The sequence below is a fragment of the Pyricularia grisea genome, assembly GCF_004355905.1.
Source record: "Pyricularia grisea strain NI907 chromosome Unknown Pyricularia_grisea_NI907_Scaffold_8, whole genome shotgun sequence".
Lineage (NCBI taxonomy): Eukaryota > Fungi > Ascomycota > Sordariomycetes > Magnaporthales > Pyriculariaceae > Pyricularia > Pyricularia grisea.
Window position 1 is genome coordinate 1468729 of NW_022156721.1, and position 16258 is coordinate 1484986.

Sequence of the window (16258 nt, forward strand, 5' to 3'; positions counted from 1 at the left end):
GCTTTGGACAAATCAGAGTTTTCTATGATGGTTGTTAAGCTCGGAAAAGATTGGACATGATTATTTTTTTTATCTTCAAAAGTAAAACATTGATATGAAGGGACCTTTCCCAAGGTTGTGGTTTTTAGGCCAATGCTTTCATTTACATCCACTTTGCAATTTACAAAGCCCCGCAACCTTTTACCGCAAGGGACCAACAACAGTGCACATACGGGAAATCTGGATCCCTATGGGATTGAGATTTAAGTTATATGCACAGGTATTGGGGCAGAAAAAAAGTTAGCTTGCATTTGGCTTTTCGACGAGATACGTATTTACCTAATTAGGTAGTCAGTCAGACACTCCCTGATTGAAGATTCAATCTTCCACAAATCTAAACGTTAAAACAGGTAACGAGCTACCTAGGTAGTTAGCCACCAACGCTGTTTCGTGCTCAGTGCTCGCATCCTATTTTGCGATTACTTTTAACTGAATGTAAATTGTAATTTTTTGCCATGGGTGTCAAGCGGGTATATTCGTCGTGTTCCTTGCTCAGACATGGCTGCTAAGCCACTGACGTAAATCGTCGGTTCTCTTCTTTTCGTATTACATGATCACTTGCAACACACCAGCTGAGGCGCAGAATCTTTATATATGTGTTCTTTCATCATTATATGCAAATACATGGAACTATAATATGCTGAGTATCAAACACTCAGGCCTTATATTTTGCCTGGTAATCCCCGCTGGGGAAATTAGGGCGTTTTGGAGCGACCAATTATCACCATGGACGGAATCCCGAAGGTGGCTGACCTACTGCACGGTAAAATGGTGGCCCGGCGGTGAACTGACGCAAGCTGACGCAGCCTTGCAACGCCACCATGGAAGAAACTTGATTCCATAGGCTCCAATAGCGAGCTCTGCGTTTGCAAAACGCCAGATCCCTTCATTGTAACAGAGACCATTGGTAGAAAATTCCCCTCTTTTCGAATGGCTCACCAAGCCACGCGAGCGATGGGCCCCTTGGGAAACAACCGCACCAGCAGCTTCCTCCCCTCGTCGGCCAGCAAGATGGCCAGCGCCAACGGGATGGGTATGAACCAAAACTCGATCGGCACGGTGGCCGTCTGGAACAGGTTCTGTATGCCGGGCGTCTGCGTCACAAACACGGCGATGGCCAAGCTCAACGCCATGCTCAGCGGCAACCACGGGTTCCTGCGCTCCCTGGTGAAGGGGTCCGCCTGGACGATGGACATGCGGCGGTTGCGCACGGCCAGGATGTTGCCCCACTGCAGCATGACGAGCGTGACAAAGTAGACGCTCTGGCCCGTCGCCACGAAGCTGTTTAGCTGGTCCTGCGTGTATCCCCTGTAGCCATCGCCGAACCCTTCGTACAGGAAGAAGAGCTCGTGCACGGGCATGCCGGCGTACCGCCACATATAGAGGAAGAACATGGAGTGCGCGATGGTAGTCTCCATGGTTCCGGTGAAGAGGTAGGCCTGGCCGTAGATCCGAGCGTTGATGAGGTGGTCGCGACGGTGGTCCCGCGGAGGTATGGCCAGCAGATCGAACTCTGCTTTTTCCATGATGAGGGACAGGCAGAGGAACAGGTCTGTAAAGACGCAGATTATAATCATGAGAAAGGCGGAGAGCGGCAGCGGAGTACCAAAGAAGACGTTGAGGATGACGGGCGCAATTTCGGAATATGAGCCGGCAGGGAGGAGATAAGAAATAACCTTCTGGAGGTTCTGGAACACCAGTCGCCCCAGTCGGATGGCATCGATGATGGAGTCGAACTTGTCCATGAGGACCAAATCAGCCGCCTCGATGGCCACGTCGCTGCCCGATATAACGGCGACACCGACGTCGGCCTTGCGCATAGCCGGCGCGTCGTTGACTCCGTCACCAGTCACAGCCACGACGTTGTGGCGGGCCTGCAGCTCGGTGACGATGCGGAGCTTCTGCTCGGGCGTGGTTCGCGCAAACACGACGTCCTGGTACTCGCATACGACGTCCCAGTCGTTGGTGGACAGCGTCGCGATCTCGGGACCCTCCACCAGCAGGCTGCGGACCTCGCCGTTACCGCCCTCGTCCTGCTTTCGCATCTGCCGCATCTGTTCCGCCGTCGGTGTGGCCCCTGATTGCACCGCTCTGACCGTGTCGGGCTCGCTGCTGCCTCGGAAGATCCCAATGTTTCTCGCGATGGCGGCGGCCGTCAGCCCATAGTCTCCCGTGACCATGAAGAACCGGATGCCGGCGCGGCGGCATTCAGAGATGGTGTGTGCCGTCTCGGGCCGCGGCGGGTCGATGATTCCCAGCAAGGCGATGACGGTGAGGCCTGTCTTGATGGCCTCTGATGCCACCTCGTCGCTGAAGGCGTTGGTTCCGGGGATGTTCTTGGGGGTAAAAGTGGTCTCACATAGGAGGATGACGCGCTCGGCTCGGCGCGACATCTTGTCTTGGAAACCTTTGAGCGCGGCGCGCGCTTCGATGTCTAGAGCACGCACCTCGCAGCCCTGGGTTGACCAGTAGTTTGTGCAGTGGGGGAGCAGGACATCGGGTGCTCCCTTGACGAACACTTGATATTGTTGACCTGGAGTCGATTTACCGTCGCCGAACATGGTGAGCATCCACTTGTTCTTTGAGTTGAACGGCACCTTGAAGTCGGGTTTCCTTGGCCGCACCTGGCTGGTGTGCTCGCCCTGGGCGGCGAATCGCAGGACAGCAGCATCGGTAGCGTTGCCGCGGACTGCGCGCTCGTCAATTGGTAGGTGAGTAGTGGTGGGCTCGAAAGTTGCATCGTTGCAGAGTACGGCCGCCTCGTGAAGCTTGAGGGCGTGGGCCATTGGGTTTCTCTCTTCACTTGCTTCGAAGATTTCGTCTGGATCAGATTCACTGTCGACAAAGGCAACCGATGAGACAGTCATTTTGTTTTGCGTGAGTGTGCCTGTCTTGTCGGAGCAGACGACATTCACACATCCCAGGGTCTCGACCGTAGACAGCCCCTTGGGTAGGATGTTGCTGGCCTTCATCCTCCTGGCGACGATCATAAGGGTTAGACTGACGGCGATGGGCATTCCCTCAGGGATGAAGGCAACCACGCAGCCCATGACATTGTTGAGCATTGCAACCACAGACATGAAACCCGGATGATCCTTGCGCAGCCACGCGCCCCAAGCGATGGCGATTATTGAAGCCAGCGCAACAGTGAAGCAGACGATGATCTTGACAAACCGGACAATCTCTCTTTGGATGAGCGTTCCTTCTCCGAAACGTTAGACATGGCCTGCGCGATGCGACCCATAACGGATCGAGTGCCGGTCAGCACAACTACACCGGTGCCGCTCCCGTTGACCACCAGCGTTCCCATGAGCGCGATGTTGCGCGTCTCGAGGAAGTTCTCGTCCGTCGCGTCCACAGCGCCCTCCACCTCGTCCGACTCACCCGTCAGCATGGCCCGATCGAAGCGGATGTCTCCCGAGGTGCTGACGAGTCGCATGTCGGCGGGGACCTTGTTACCCATCGAGATGCGGACCACGTCACCGGCCACGAGCTCGCTTGCGGGCAAGCGCATCTCCTGTCCGTCGCGGATCACTAAAGTTTCCGAGGGAAGGAGGTTCTGGATGCTCTTCATAGTGTTGGAGGTGGACCAATCTTGAAACGCAGAGAAGCCAGCCTGGAGGAAGATGACGATGAGAATCAGGATTGCCAGAGCGAGGTTCGTGGGGCTGGGCGGATCGCTGAGCGGCTGCCAGCAAATGAAAAACACGATGACGCCAACCCATAGCACGGAGCAGAAGCCGCCGAAAAGATACAACATGATCTTTTTGAAGTAGTTTGTTTTTGGGTGCGGCATGACGTTGGGTCCATCGCGTTCAATCCGCGTCTTTGCCGCCGTCGACGACAGTCCAGCATCTTGAGAAACATTGAGCTGTTGGCAGATGATGTCGGTGCTGAGTTGGTGATAATTCAAGGCGGCAAAGTAGTCCTGGTCCTGCTTGCTAATTTCCTTTTCTGATTTGTCTCCAACATCTGCAGCTACTGTTTCGACGCGACGTGACTCGGACTAAGACCAGTCGGACGAATGTTGTCAGTTTGTTGGTCTTCCATGACCACCACTTGAACACAAGAGAGATTTGAAAAGAAAAACGAAAAGAAAAAAAAAAGACATACCTCATGAATGGAGAGTGTGCGATACTGGATGGGAATACCAGCATACGGCGAAGTCTGGGGCAAGCGACGGCGCGAGCTGCGACTTGATGCGCGACTCGTTGAGCGCCCAATTCCCGGCCCACGTCTCTGGCGTTCATCGTCAACATCAACCCCATGGAATGTAATGTGCAAGTCGGCGTCGGCGCCTGGCTTTGACAGTTCGTCGGCCGCTTTCTCCTCGTCTGGCATTGTCGGGGTTTTGATTAAAGCAAAAAAAGACACAAATATCGACTGATGCCAAGTGAAAGAAAGCGGGCGCCCGAGAAAGCTTGTGTCTCTTAAGCAAACTAGCGTGTGGATATCTAACTAAACAGAATCACGCCTGGAGAGAAGGATGCGACCCTTGACCTTGGCGCGCCGATTGGATGTGGTGATGGTTCATCCAATGGGCTCGGGGACTTTGGACAGGGTAACCGGGAGGCAGCCGACGGGATTGCTGCGTACCCTTTGGCTAGTGTTTAAAATCGCTCATAATCAACCTTGGTTTCCATTACGGGCAAAGCGCTCACAATTGTGAGAGTTTGTGGCGGTGAACTTGATTTTCCTACGACATTGCCCACTCGGGTGGTATTGATTACGCTGCAACTTGACGAGACCCGTGCGTTGTATCCAATTGAAATCCTCCTGCTCATGATGACTTACGAGAGAGGGACATTGTATGATGGTCATTTTACTTACTGATTGTGGTTAAACGACTGGAAGCCGCCCACTCACGAAAGAAAAAAATAAATAAACTAAATTAGGTTACAGTCGGCGCGGTTACTGATGGGTGAGCGATTTTTTTTTCTTTCTACTTCAAGAATGCTGCTAATCTATTGCTGACAAGTGAAGCCCCTGCATGCCAAAATTATGGGATTGTTTGGGAAAAAAACAAAAACGTGTCGCGTCCCATGAAGGGGCTAGATGCGAGATGACGATGTTGCAACAGGACCAAAATGTATGGATTTTAGGACAAAAAGCAAAACCCAATTCGGTGAGTGCCGCGGTTAGACAATGACCAGTGCACGTGGTATGATGACATGCTTAAACAAACAAGTTTACATCCTCAAAAATGCTACTGACCGTAAAGGTTCTAGCTTGGGTTCTGCCGTGACTGCTGCCGCGCATGACGCGCCGACTCGCGGTACGGGCGCTCCAAACTAAGATATGGTACCCGAACCCGAAGCTCATTAATGATCAGTCCCTAATCTTTAAAAGCAGCTTCTATTCCTGAAAGGATCGAACTCAAAATTCCCATTCCGTAGCGCCTTTGACTTGACCCGATTTGGAAATTTGTCTTTAATTTCCCGCCTACCTAAGCTAGTCTTTTCCAACGTAAAAGCCCCGAGCAACAATAACCTCTTCGTCCACGTCATACGCACTGTTTTCAAGACTAGCTTACTTGACTTACAGTAGAGCTCTCAGGACTATGATTCAAAGGTGATGTACGGCATATCGATCGAACCAGAGATCGTAACGACGAATGAACAATAGCACTCGCCAAAAGTATATCAACGGTTGGGCCCTGTTCTGTGTCAAGTTTATCTGATAGATTGCCCGGGAATACAGATGTTTGTTTTGCAGCGTCTGTTGTCCGCCATACCTCGTGTCTGCCCAATACCTAACTGTGGTTGGGAAAGGTCGCTGGGAAAATTCCTTCATAAGCTGTCCTCGGCTTGTCCTGCGATTATGCAAGGAATGCTTGTCATGTTACTCGTCAAAACAAGAGACGGTAAAAAACTTCATCCGCCAGCGGCTAATTTCAAATCCCCAAAGGTTCTGGATCTTTGCTTAGTGCATTTTGCATTACACTTCGCTTTTAAAAGTAATGGCTAAGGCGCTTTGCGGCCTATTTGTTGCCATGTCCTCGTATTGCGACTTTATTCTGACCAAGATTGAAAATTTAACGAATAATGTCCGTTTTCACATAATACTAATACTCTTTTTTGCATTATAAGCTTTTTCCCGTTTTTCTTTTGATCAACTTCGTTGATCCATTTATAGCTCGTGGCATTTACTATTCTATTTATTCAACATCTTTTCAAATTACTCGTTACTCTGTTGTCCCTCCATTACTCATCATCGTCTTGGCAGCTCACTTGCTACCTCAAGTCCCGTCCAGTTTGGTTGTTATGTATTTCCTTCGCCTGCGCTCAGCTCACTCTGCAATCTAACGACTAGTCGTGTGAAGCAGTGCTTTTTGGTGTTTGTCTCTTCTCTCCATATTTCTGCTGACATCCTCCCAAGCGCAAAAATGTTCTCTACGACGTTTTAATTACTCAGTTACTTGTGTGAATATATGAGTATTGGGTGCACCCATGACTCCTTAAATAGATCAGAGATAATGTAAACAAGGCAAAACCTAGTTGAGCTCTCTAGCATGACTAGAACTTCAACTGAATCATACATGTCCTCATACTATTTTTTACTTCCACCAAGAAACTAGAGCCTTGACAATGAACGTTGGCTTAATATTTATAATGGGTTTATGAGACTTCTTCTGTAAACAATGAAAATACGATGCATTCCCCAAGACATCCCGTTTTCAATCTTGATGAAATTCTATTAAAAAGGCTATACGCTGTAATTGAACTCTCTTCTTCTGCTCTATTGAGTTACATCCAGAGCTTAATTAATTGATTTGCAGCTCCTTATAACTACAAGCACCCCAAGTACAACAATGCATCTTACCAACATTATAAAGTCGTCTCGATCATAACCTCTACGGGCGCTTTAGCTATATCTGGGAAGCATTTTGCAGCCATGGCCGGAGAAGATTTGACCCCTTACGTGCAACGGCCGCCGAAAACCCACTCCGACCAATCAGCGGAATGTAAAAAAATCAGCGAGGATTGTAAAAACTGCCAAATTGCGGCCCAAACCTTTCCCAACCTCAACTGCGCACATTGGCATGATGACTGCGCAAAGTGCAGTACCTCTGTTTTCGACTGTTCTTGCTGAAGGGAAGAAGAGACTGAGAATTGGGTTTATGTGGGACACCTTTTATCTGAGAAGCCAGCAGTTGAAACAGGAGATGAAGAAAGAGGAACTATGGGATACCTTCTTTAAGTTTGTTTACTTTTGTGGGTATTTGTGTTAATTGTGTTGCATCTTATGTCCGAGAAAAAAAAAATACGGATAGAAGCACTTAAGGCTGCGTTGTGGACTCAGTGGGCACTCTGCGAAGCAAATGTATGGACGTGACAATAACTCAACAACCTAGAGTTAGTCAGTGGAAAGAGCTTTCGTGGCCTAACCGCCATAACCTAGGTACCAGCGTACTAGTACAGAAGTATTCAAGTCCCTTGTTCCTCACTTACGCTTGCTTCGCGTTGTAGCATGGTCATCAACAGTATGGCGCAATGAAAGTATTGTTATACAACCTCTTTCACCAATCTTCATTACTCTTACTCATGTGGCGATAATTAATACCTTTATCACCAGTCTCAGCAATCATGCAGCCCAAGACATAGAGCGCATCTCACCTTTCCTATGATAATTTGGCATGAATACTGCGTTCAAACCTCCTCCCCCTCTGTGCAGGCAGCTTCTTCGAACTCCGGTCATTGATGGAGACTACGAGGACTGTTTAGCCGGCAGAAGAAAAGTCGTTTGCCCCAAGTTGATTGCAACATCCTCACTACTTGGAAGCGTTGAAGTTACTAACACCCATGATGCAAGTAAAGGCCATGGTGTATCTCTAACTTTAAGACCAGTCAAACTTTTGTATCGAACTATACGTTTCTATCCAGGGTGATAATTTCGTTTGATACAAAAAGCATGTCACCGTTCAGTTGAAATTGCTGCTTGGCACAGTGCAGCACCTACCGACAGAGCCTGCCAAATGATCATTTCGGTCGTCAACTTCAATGCATTAAGTGCTAAAACGTTCGCGGATCATGCTAATCTACCCAGACGTCCTAGTCTAGTGCCCAGGAGCACCCGTATACTATTTATTTGTGAGTTTCGTTACTTCATTACTGCATTCCCCACACATATGAGCCACACATTACCGGGTATACCTCAGACCATCACCAAACCTGAAGACGGGGTTCTCAGTGTCATACGGCACATCCTCCATGGACGCCTCGACCGCCTTCTGCGAACGAGGCAGGTCAAAGGGCAGCTTGCCCTCGGGCGAGGCGACGCCAAAGACGACGTCCAAGAATGCCTCGCTACCGCTGCCAAAGCTGCCGAGCACGGCGGCGGCGCCCTCAAAGATCTCGGGGATTGCGGCGGGCCTGTCGAGCATGACGTCGACGACGGTGGGGACGGCCGAGTATATGGCGGCCTGGCGCGCCTTCTCGGTCGCGTTGAACTCGAGCGAGCCCGCGTGGTACATGGCCTCGAAGCCGCCGGGGCGGGGCTCGTACGGCGCCTGCAGACGCAGCAGCGCCACGTCGGCCTCCTGCGGCGTCTCGACGACGGTGAACTCGCGCGCCTCGAGGAGCGTGGCGTTGAAGCCCTCGACGTAGAACCTGGTCGCCGCGTTGGTGTTCTTGAGCGGGAGGATCTCGTTCTTGTTGGTGAGGAGAGTGTAGGCCCTGCGCTGTGCGTCCTTGCCGAGACGGAGGTACTCTTCCGTACCGACCAGGCTGGGTGCGGCCTCGGCGTCGACAAAGGGGTTGTCGAACAGGCCGAGGAGGAACTTCTCGCGCATGAGGCGCCTGACTGACACGTCGATGCGCTCCTCGCTGATGGTGCCCTCCTTGACCAGCTGCACGATCAACTCGGGCCGCTGCTCGCCGCCGAAGTGGTCGACGCCGGCGTTGAGGATCATGGCGGCGCGCTCGAGCTCCGAGAGGTGCTCGACACCCCACGCGCGGGCAGGCATATCCTGTCCGAGAATAACGGTGTCGGTGATAAGGCCCCAGTCCGAAACCACGATACCCTCGAAGCCCAGCTCCTCCCTCAGCAGGTCCGTGACGATCTGCTTGTTGAAAGAAAAGCCGATGGGGTCGTATTTGGTGCCGATGGGGCGGGAGTAGTAAGGCATCATCTGCCTCGCGCCGGCAGCTATAGCGGCCTTGAATGGGATGAGGTGATAGTCAAAGTTGTCGCCCGGGTAGGTCTGATTCTTGCCGTAGACAAAGTGCGAGTCCTCGCCGTTCTCCATCGGACCACCGCCGGGGAAGTGCTTGGTGACGGTGCTTACGCTGCGGGGTCCGATATTGTCGCCCTGGAACCCCTTGATATACTCGACTAGGAGCTCCGAGGTGAGAGTCGCGTTCTCGCCCCACGTATTGCCAAGCCGTGCCCACCTCGGCTCGGTGGCCAGGTCAACCTGCGGGTGCAGGGCGGCGCGGATGCCAACGGCGAGGTACTCCTCGCGGGCGACCTCGGCGAACTTGCGGACCAGGGTGGGATCGCGTATGGCGGCGAGGCCCAGCGACTCTGGCCACTCGGAGAAGGCGCCGGCGCGGAAGCCCGTGCCGAGGTTCTCGGTGAAGCTGTGGCGGGGGTCCGACGAGATGGTGACGGGGATGCCGAGCCGGGTCTGGAGGGCGCGCTGCTGGACCTCGTTGACAAACTCGGCCGTCTCCTTGGCGTCGACGAGGTCGCCTGCCAGGTTGAAGTGGGTCATGAACATCTTGCCAACCATGTTGTCGGTGGTGTTGCCCCGGGTCGACTCGTTGAGCGGGCCCTGGTTGATCGCGAACTGGAAGAGCTGACCAGCCTTCTCTTCAACGGTCATGCGCTTGACGAGGTCCTCCACGCGCTCGTCGACCGAGAATGAAGAGTTTTTGTATGGGGGCAAAACTTCGGCCCTGCCGTTGACCGCATTGTATGAAGCAGAGCTGATGAGAGCGAGGTAGTTGCAGCTTACTCCCAGAGGGAGCAGGGCCGCGGCCAAGGCTGTCAGGTCGGTTCTCATGCTGGGCCAATATCCGGTAGGCAGACTTGAAGGACGGATGTTGGGTGAGTAGCCACGGTGGTGTACATTTTGGACTTTTTTTTTTTTTGCAGAGATCCCCCAGCTATATATGAATATACTTTGCCGATGCCATCGCCGTCGACGGCTCACATGTGGTACCCAAGGTCTTGGCGAGGTGGCTTTCTCGGAGCCTTGGCGAACAATAAAAACCAGAAAAGCGGGGATATGATGCAACTGGAAAGAACTTGTTCTCATCAGTTACCTAAGTTACCAAGATTATTTCCCCGGTAGGTATTTAATACACAGATGGAGCCCGGCTAAACGTCGGGTTGCCCGGAGAAAACGCCCAGCTGGGGCATGTCCATCCACATACGAAGTACCTTGGTTAATGAAAACTACCACAGGGTCTGTCTAGTGAAGAGAAATGGGCAGATGAAAGACGCAGGGTTTAATATGTACTGAGTTTGTTTGTCGAGTTTTGAACTTGGGCTCGGGAGAAGGTTGATCTTGTTTATTCTTGAAAGGAGCTCAAGATTAATCTAAACACTTCCTAATTCCATAGCACGTTGAACCTTAGTCTTGCACTGGGGTTTTCTGGAAGGAAAAGGTAGTATCGAATGACAGGGAAAAAACCCCCCGAGTTCGCCTAGGATAAACTATACCGTACTCATGGCATCAATGCGGAGACCCCAAGATTTCCCCAAAATAAAGCGGGGGATGGCATGCCCAATTTCCCTCAATGGGTCGGCACTTGATCACCTGCCCTGGTTTTGTTTTCGAGAACTAACCGATGTCGCGGATTTGGCAACGAGCATCATCACTGACCGCCGCCCAAAGCTGGGTCTTTCTTTCGGGACAAAAGCCAACCTCGCCAACCTCCACATTTGATCCCCGCAATGAAGCTGGAGATGGACTTCTTGGCAAAGTGGAGGAGGAAAATTTTCTTAACCGGCTGCAGGAAATAACAGCGAAAAAAAACTTGCATTGACAAAAAGTAATTCACGATATTAGAAACAAAATCCTCCTAGTGAATCATTACTAGAGTGTTTCCTCCACATGCTATGTTTGTTCCTTCTACTCCACTTGCCGACTTATACGCGACTAGTCGGAGAAAAGCTCCTTCGAAATAGGACCAAAAGCTTGTTCTATTAGGTGTGACCGTTGGTGGTACAGGTAATAGTATACAAAAGAAGAAAAATCAGGAGCTAGTCAGAGCCGCAAACGCCACCCCTCTTCATACAATACAGTGAAGGCCACCGCTTTTGTTTCCAACTTTACACGTCGACGAGCGAGCATTGCTGATTGACGTCTCAATCTTCCTCTACTATGTTGTTCAAAAAAACCCAGTCGGTGCTTCTGACGCCAAGTTCATCATCGCTGTTCGGAACAAGATCCAGCCGAACACTGTCATCGGGGATCGACCTCACATCGTAGCCATCTAAGCACCACTCTAGTTCGTCTCGGTCGGGTGAGGTGAGATGAGCAGCAGGTGCGCCAGCGAGGGAGTTGTCGTTTTGCAGCTGCTGTGAACCACCGACAGTTTTCCGACCAAAGCTATTGGATTTCTGCCCGGCTGCGCGGCGAAAGTAGACGGTGTACTGCGGCTTCTCCTGGGCGCTGCGCGTTAGGACGTCGAACCCGAACCCGGAGCCGCGGATGTGCTCATCGTCGTAAAGCAGACCCAGGTCGTAAAGGTCCGCGATCTCCTCTGCTGCTGCTGCCGCAGCCGCGTCCGCATCGCTAATGTCGCTTTCCTGCTGGAAACAATCGTCGGCCGAAAGCCGGCGACGCGGAGTACTGGTGCTAGGGTCGCGAAAAGCGTCTTGGCGCTCCAGGGATGGCGGGCGGCGGGCTTGGCGACGCGAAGCAGGTGGTGGGAGCCCGTCTGACGATCCCGCAGGTTGCAGATCTACTCCTTCGTTGACGAATGACGCCCAGGCGATGCGGCTCCTGGGTCGTTGTCGGGGTATGGTGATTGGGATGTCGCTCCTCTGGGCGGCATTGAATGGAGATGAACAAAATGAGCGGCCGTGGTGGCGGTTACCGGGCAGAGGTCGCGCGTGCAGCCAGTGCGCATCCTTGAGGGCGTTATGCTCCCGGATGGGGATCTTGGCGTAGCCGCCATAGCCACAGTCGCATTTCTTGTAGCGCACCTTGGGAGGGTGTCTCGGAGGACGCGGGGGACGGGTTCGGGACTCGTGACGTTCCTCGCGTAACGCCTCAGTCATTCCCACCAACGGATCTGATCTGTCGTATAATGCCAGACCCATTATTGTCGGAAGGGGAGTGTCGGTCTGTGGGGTTGATAGAGGCAAAGTGCAAGAGGAGAGCGGAAGATATCGATTCAGATTGGAATTGTGAGCGTGGGATGCGCTTTCTGCTTGGAGTGTGAAAAATTCGAGGCGGTCACAAAGCGCAGCGCAATATTCTTATAAAGTAGAGAGGTGAGTATCTTTGGGTCGTTTGGGTGTTCTGATATGGCAAAAGCCGAATGAAGTGAGGCGAAGAGGCGTCACTTTGGCGCGACCGGGACCTTTTAGGCTGGCGCCAGGGTTCGTTGAAGAATTTGGGACGTTGGTTGTCGCGGAAAGCATCGGAACTTTTTAGTGATTTGCCATTTTGGGAAATAAGTTGGATCTGAGTCACTGTGAGTTCAGGTGGACTGGAAAGTCTGGCCGGGCAAGTTAGGCACACTGAGCTGGCTGTGGCGAAGCGCCATCTTGGCCCAACGCAGGTCTTGGGTAGTGGTGGGGTGGGTCCTATTCTGCCTAACAGATAACCAATAGAGTGCAACTAGCAGTGATCATTTGTCCCTTCGAATCTCGCAGTCGTCAAGATGGATTCAACAGCCATAGCAAATAAATTGTGTTTATCGGGTTTTGCAACAAAAATTATGGAAAAGAAAAAAATTCACGCTAAGTCCCTATCTGCCACATCATTTATGGTTTTCGTGAACCTATAATTTTGGTAGTTTTAGCTGTTTTGAGCCGAGACATGCCGATTGAAAGTCAACCTGGAAACCAATTAATCCAACGATTCGTTCGGAACGAATCGCTTCTTTGCTATCTTCTAGTCGTCGCTCGATTTACATAGAGCATAGGACTGCTTTCGGGTAACAATTCCTTGCACTCCTCAGGTGAGTCAATGATGGCAAAAGAAAATATGCCGACAACGGGGAATTTACTGCCATTATTCCTCCGTTGGGCTACAGATCTAGTCACATTGGTCATCGGGCGCTTATATGCAAACGCTAGTGGTAAAGCAGTTTGCCAACGAATGTGGTTCTTGTTTTGTCGACAAAGACGTGGCAGACATTGCCAGGGCACATGTCGCTGTCGGTCGCGTCCCAGACCAGCACTGCGACATGCCGCCGAAACCGAAATTAGTTCTACGCCTGGGGCAAATGAGGAACTTGACACTTGTAGTCATAAATGATTCACGTGATTTTGGACCACACTTAGAAGACAATCGCGTTGGGCTTTTGTTCTCTTTTCTTATAATCGCACTAGAGGCTTTAGCGCCCAAGGTGCGGAAGTCGATCGGAGTGAGCCCCAAATCATATAAACTAAAGCAATTTGCCACCGGATATGCACCCCATGCAGACTGCAGCGGTGACATGCCGGATCCCGAAATCCTGGGTCCATGGGTTGCGGATCGCACCAGCCTACTAGCTTCAAACATATAAAAGGACTAAAAGTGTATTTGTAATTGTGTATTTACCATTATCATATGGATAAGTGCTCGGCTAGAACAAAGTAAATCTTAGAAAAAGTAGTTACGAGTTAAGGTATCATAATCTCCTTGTCCGCGAGTTAGTGGCAACAACTCACTTGGGATCCGTTACTAGGAACAACCACAGTGCCTATCGTCGTAGGAGAATTTAAAAACGGTCGATTTGGTAGCAGTCAAAACACCTAAATCTAGCCATCTCACGCCCAAGTCGGTGGATGCTACAGATCCATGAAGCAACGTTATCTCGAGCAAAGTAGACCATTGCGAGATTGAAAATGGAGTTGACATCAGGCTCGGCGGCAGTGCTGATGTTAGATCCTATAAGGTCAGAGGTACATCAGACCCTAATTAGTCATTTGACGTGTGGTACTGCTTGTGGCAATGTCCAGTTCGTAGCTCGTCAGTGTTTAGCATTTAGCTTATGCGCCCATTGGGACTCGGGGCAGAAGAGGCGATTACCTCGAGATCGTGCCCACGCCTGAGGTATGCATACCGGGGCAGAAGTAAGTGCGCCTGCTTCTGACTGGGAAGAGGTGAGATTACTATGCTGCACTGGGCAGAAGGACACGAAGAGTACACATACGGATAGTACAAGATGATATGGGAGCAGTTGCAGGAATTACCAGATAGCTGAAATCCTGACAGGTTACACTATTGTGCATACCGATATGAAAAGCTATTCGGTGGGAATACATATCTGTCGTTGCCAGCCTGAGCTGATCCGACTGGCGTCACAGTCGTAGAACCCGGTGCCGGAAGTACTGAATGGACCTCGGGCGGGGCATCCTGGCCCACCAAAACGGCATGCTGTAGCGGGGTCCCATCTGTCATCCCATCAGTTGCTCGTAGCCGTTCCACATCACCTTATCGTACTTAGAATCCCCAATCTCTGGTAATGGCGTAATATAGCAAAATCCGGTCCCAATGTGTACCACTAGACTCGGATGGCGTGCTCCACGGACCCTCAGGGACGGACCGCCGGAGATCCACTTAAGCTCCGTCTTCAAAAAGGCTGCACCACCAGCAAAGTCAACCCAACACGCACACGCACCCAGAAGCGCCATTGACACCACTTGCAATCATTCTAACCTACCATCTCATTTCAGTCTGAGCTCAAAACAAAACCCCATTTAAAACTTAACCTTGATCCAAAAAGTACGATCCATACATCCCCCCAATCTCGCGCCAAATGGCAAACCCAACGACCACGACCCCGCACCAGCCGGACCCAGCGCTCCCGCTCCTGGACCACATAGTCATCCTCATACCGCCCCGGGTGCTGCGCGACCTCCCCGCCTGGCTGATGGACAGCTTCACCGTCATCACGGGTGGCGTGCACGCCGGCGGCGCGACCGAGAACAAGCTCATCCTGCTCGCCGACGGCGTCTACCTCGAGCTGATCGCCTTCACCGAGGGCGTCGACCCGGCCAAGCGCGCCGAGCACCGCTGGGGCGCCCGGCCCGAGGGCCGCATCGTCGACTGGGCCCTGACGCTCCCCGGGACCGGGGAGGAGTTCCACAAGGTGCAGGATCGAGTCCGATCCCGCGACGCCGGCGTAGTGTACCGGGATCCCGTGCCCGGCGGCAGGACTACGCCCTCGGGGACGGAGCTAAAGTGGGCCGTGGCTGATCCCCGTCTGGCGCAGGATGGGGATGGGAGCGGTGCTCCCGTGGTGCTGCCTATCGAGGCGGGAGAAGCGCCGTTTTGGTGCTTCGATCGCACGCCGCGCCGCCTGCGCGTGCCGCACGACGTCCCGGCCAATGTTGAACACCCCAGCGGGGCGGTGGGTTTGGCGGGCGTGACGGTTTTTGTAGCGGATGCGGCGGCGCTCGGGGCGTTCAAGAAGGTCTACGATGGGATTTACGGTGAAGAAGGCTCGCCGGTGGGGGAGGATGAGCATGGTGGGGCTGGCTACAGCTGGTCTGTTGGCGTGCCCGTTGCGGATGGCGGGAGGAAACACACTGTCTCGCTACGTTCGACCACTGCGGGGACTTTAATCCGGCTGTCATTGTACTCAACTTCCAAAGCTGGGAAGATCGGTGGCGTATTGCACGGCGGATGGACGGTTGATTTTGATCTCGTCAAGGCCTGAACGGGGTTTGATTGGGACTGCAATAAAATGGACTGTAGACTACCATGCATCGGAAGTTTCCCAAGTCTGGGCTCACGCTAAACCCTTTTCCCGCGCTAGCCTGGTGGTGATGGAAGTTTACAGTCGCATCAGCGTGCCGGGTGGAAACGGACAACACGACCGTCATACCAAGTTGGCCAATGAAGAGAAGGAAGACTGGTAAAGTCACTCGTAAAGTAGGACTAACTTCATCTTCCAGCTATACCGTATATCTCACGGAACTTTGTTTTGGACGATTGGGTGACTGCATCGTCCAAGTCCCACATTGTAAGCCCTCTTTGCTGTGAACCGCTTCAAAACATGCAGGTAATAATTCGTTTAAATGTACCCTACAAGTACGATACCCCGAT

The 16258-nt window shown here is 52.1% G+C and overlaps 4 protein-coding genes across 4 annotated transcripts; 1 reads left to right on the top strand and 3 right to left on the bottom strand.

Annotated features, from left to right (window-relative positions):
- Positions 1-974: 974 nt before the first annotated feature.
- Positions 975-4380, bottom strand: PgNI_12108 (uncharacterized protein; the record flags this gene model as incomplete). The annotated part of the gene is made up of 3 exons (XM_031132063.1): positions 975-3225; positions 3261-4045; positions 4153-4380. 3 exons carry the CDS (start codon positions 4378-4380, stop codon positions 975-977), a joined length of 3264 nt encoding a protein of 1087 aa, XP_030977234.1.
- A 3799-nt stretch (positions 4381-8179) lies between these two features.
- On the bottom strand, positions 8180-10045 carry PgNI_12109 (uncharacterized protein; the record flags this gene model as incomplete). The annotated part of the gene is made up of 1 exon (XM_031132064.1): positions 8180-10045. One exon carries the CDS (start codon positions 10043-10045, stop codon positions 8180-8182), a length of 1866 nt encoding a protein of 621 aa, XP_030977233.1.
- Positions 10046-11355: 1310 nt separating this feature from the next.
- PgNI_12110 (uncharacterized protein) lies at positions 11356-12315 on the bottom strand (the record flags this gene model as incomplete). The annotated part of the gene is made up of 1 exon (XM_031132065.1): positions 11356-12315. One exon carries the CDS (start codon positions 12313-12315, stop codon positions 11356-11358), a length of 960 nt encoding a protein of 319 aa, XP_030977058.1.
- Positions 12316-14966: 2651 nt separating this feature from the next.
- On the top strand, positions 14967-15869 carry PgNI_12111 (uncharacterized protein; the record flags this gene model as incomplete). Its single annotated transcript, XM_031132066.1, has 1 exon — positions 14967-15869. One exon carries the CDS (start codon positions 14967-14969, stop codon positions 15867-15869), a length of 903 nt encoding a protein of 300 aa, XP_030977059.1.
- Between the last annotated feature and the right edge of the window lie 389 nt (positions 15870-16258).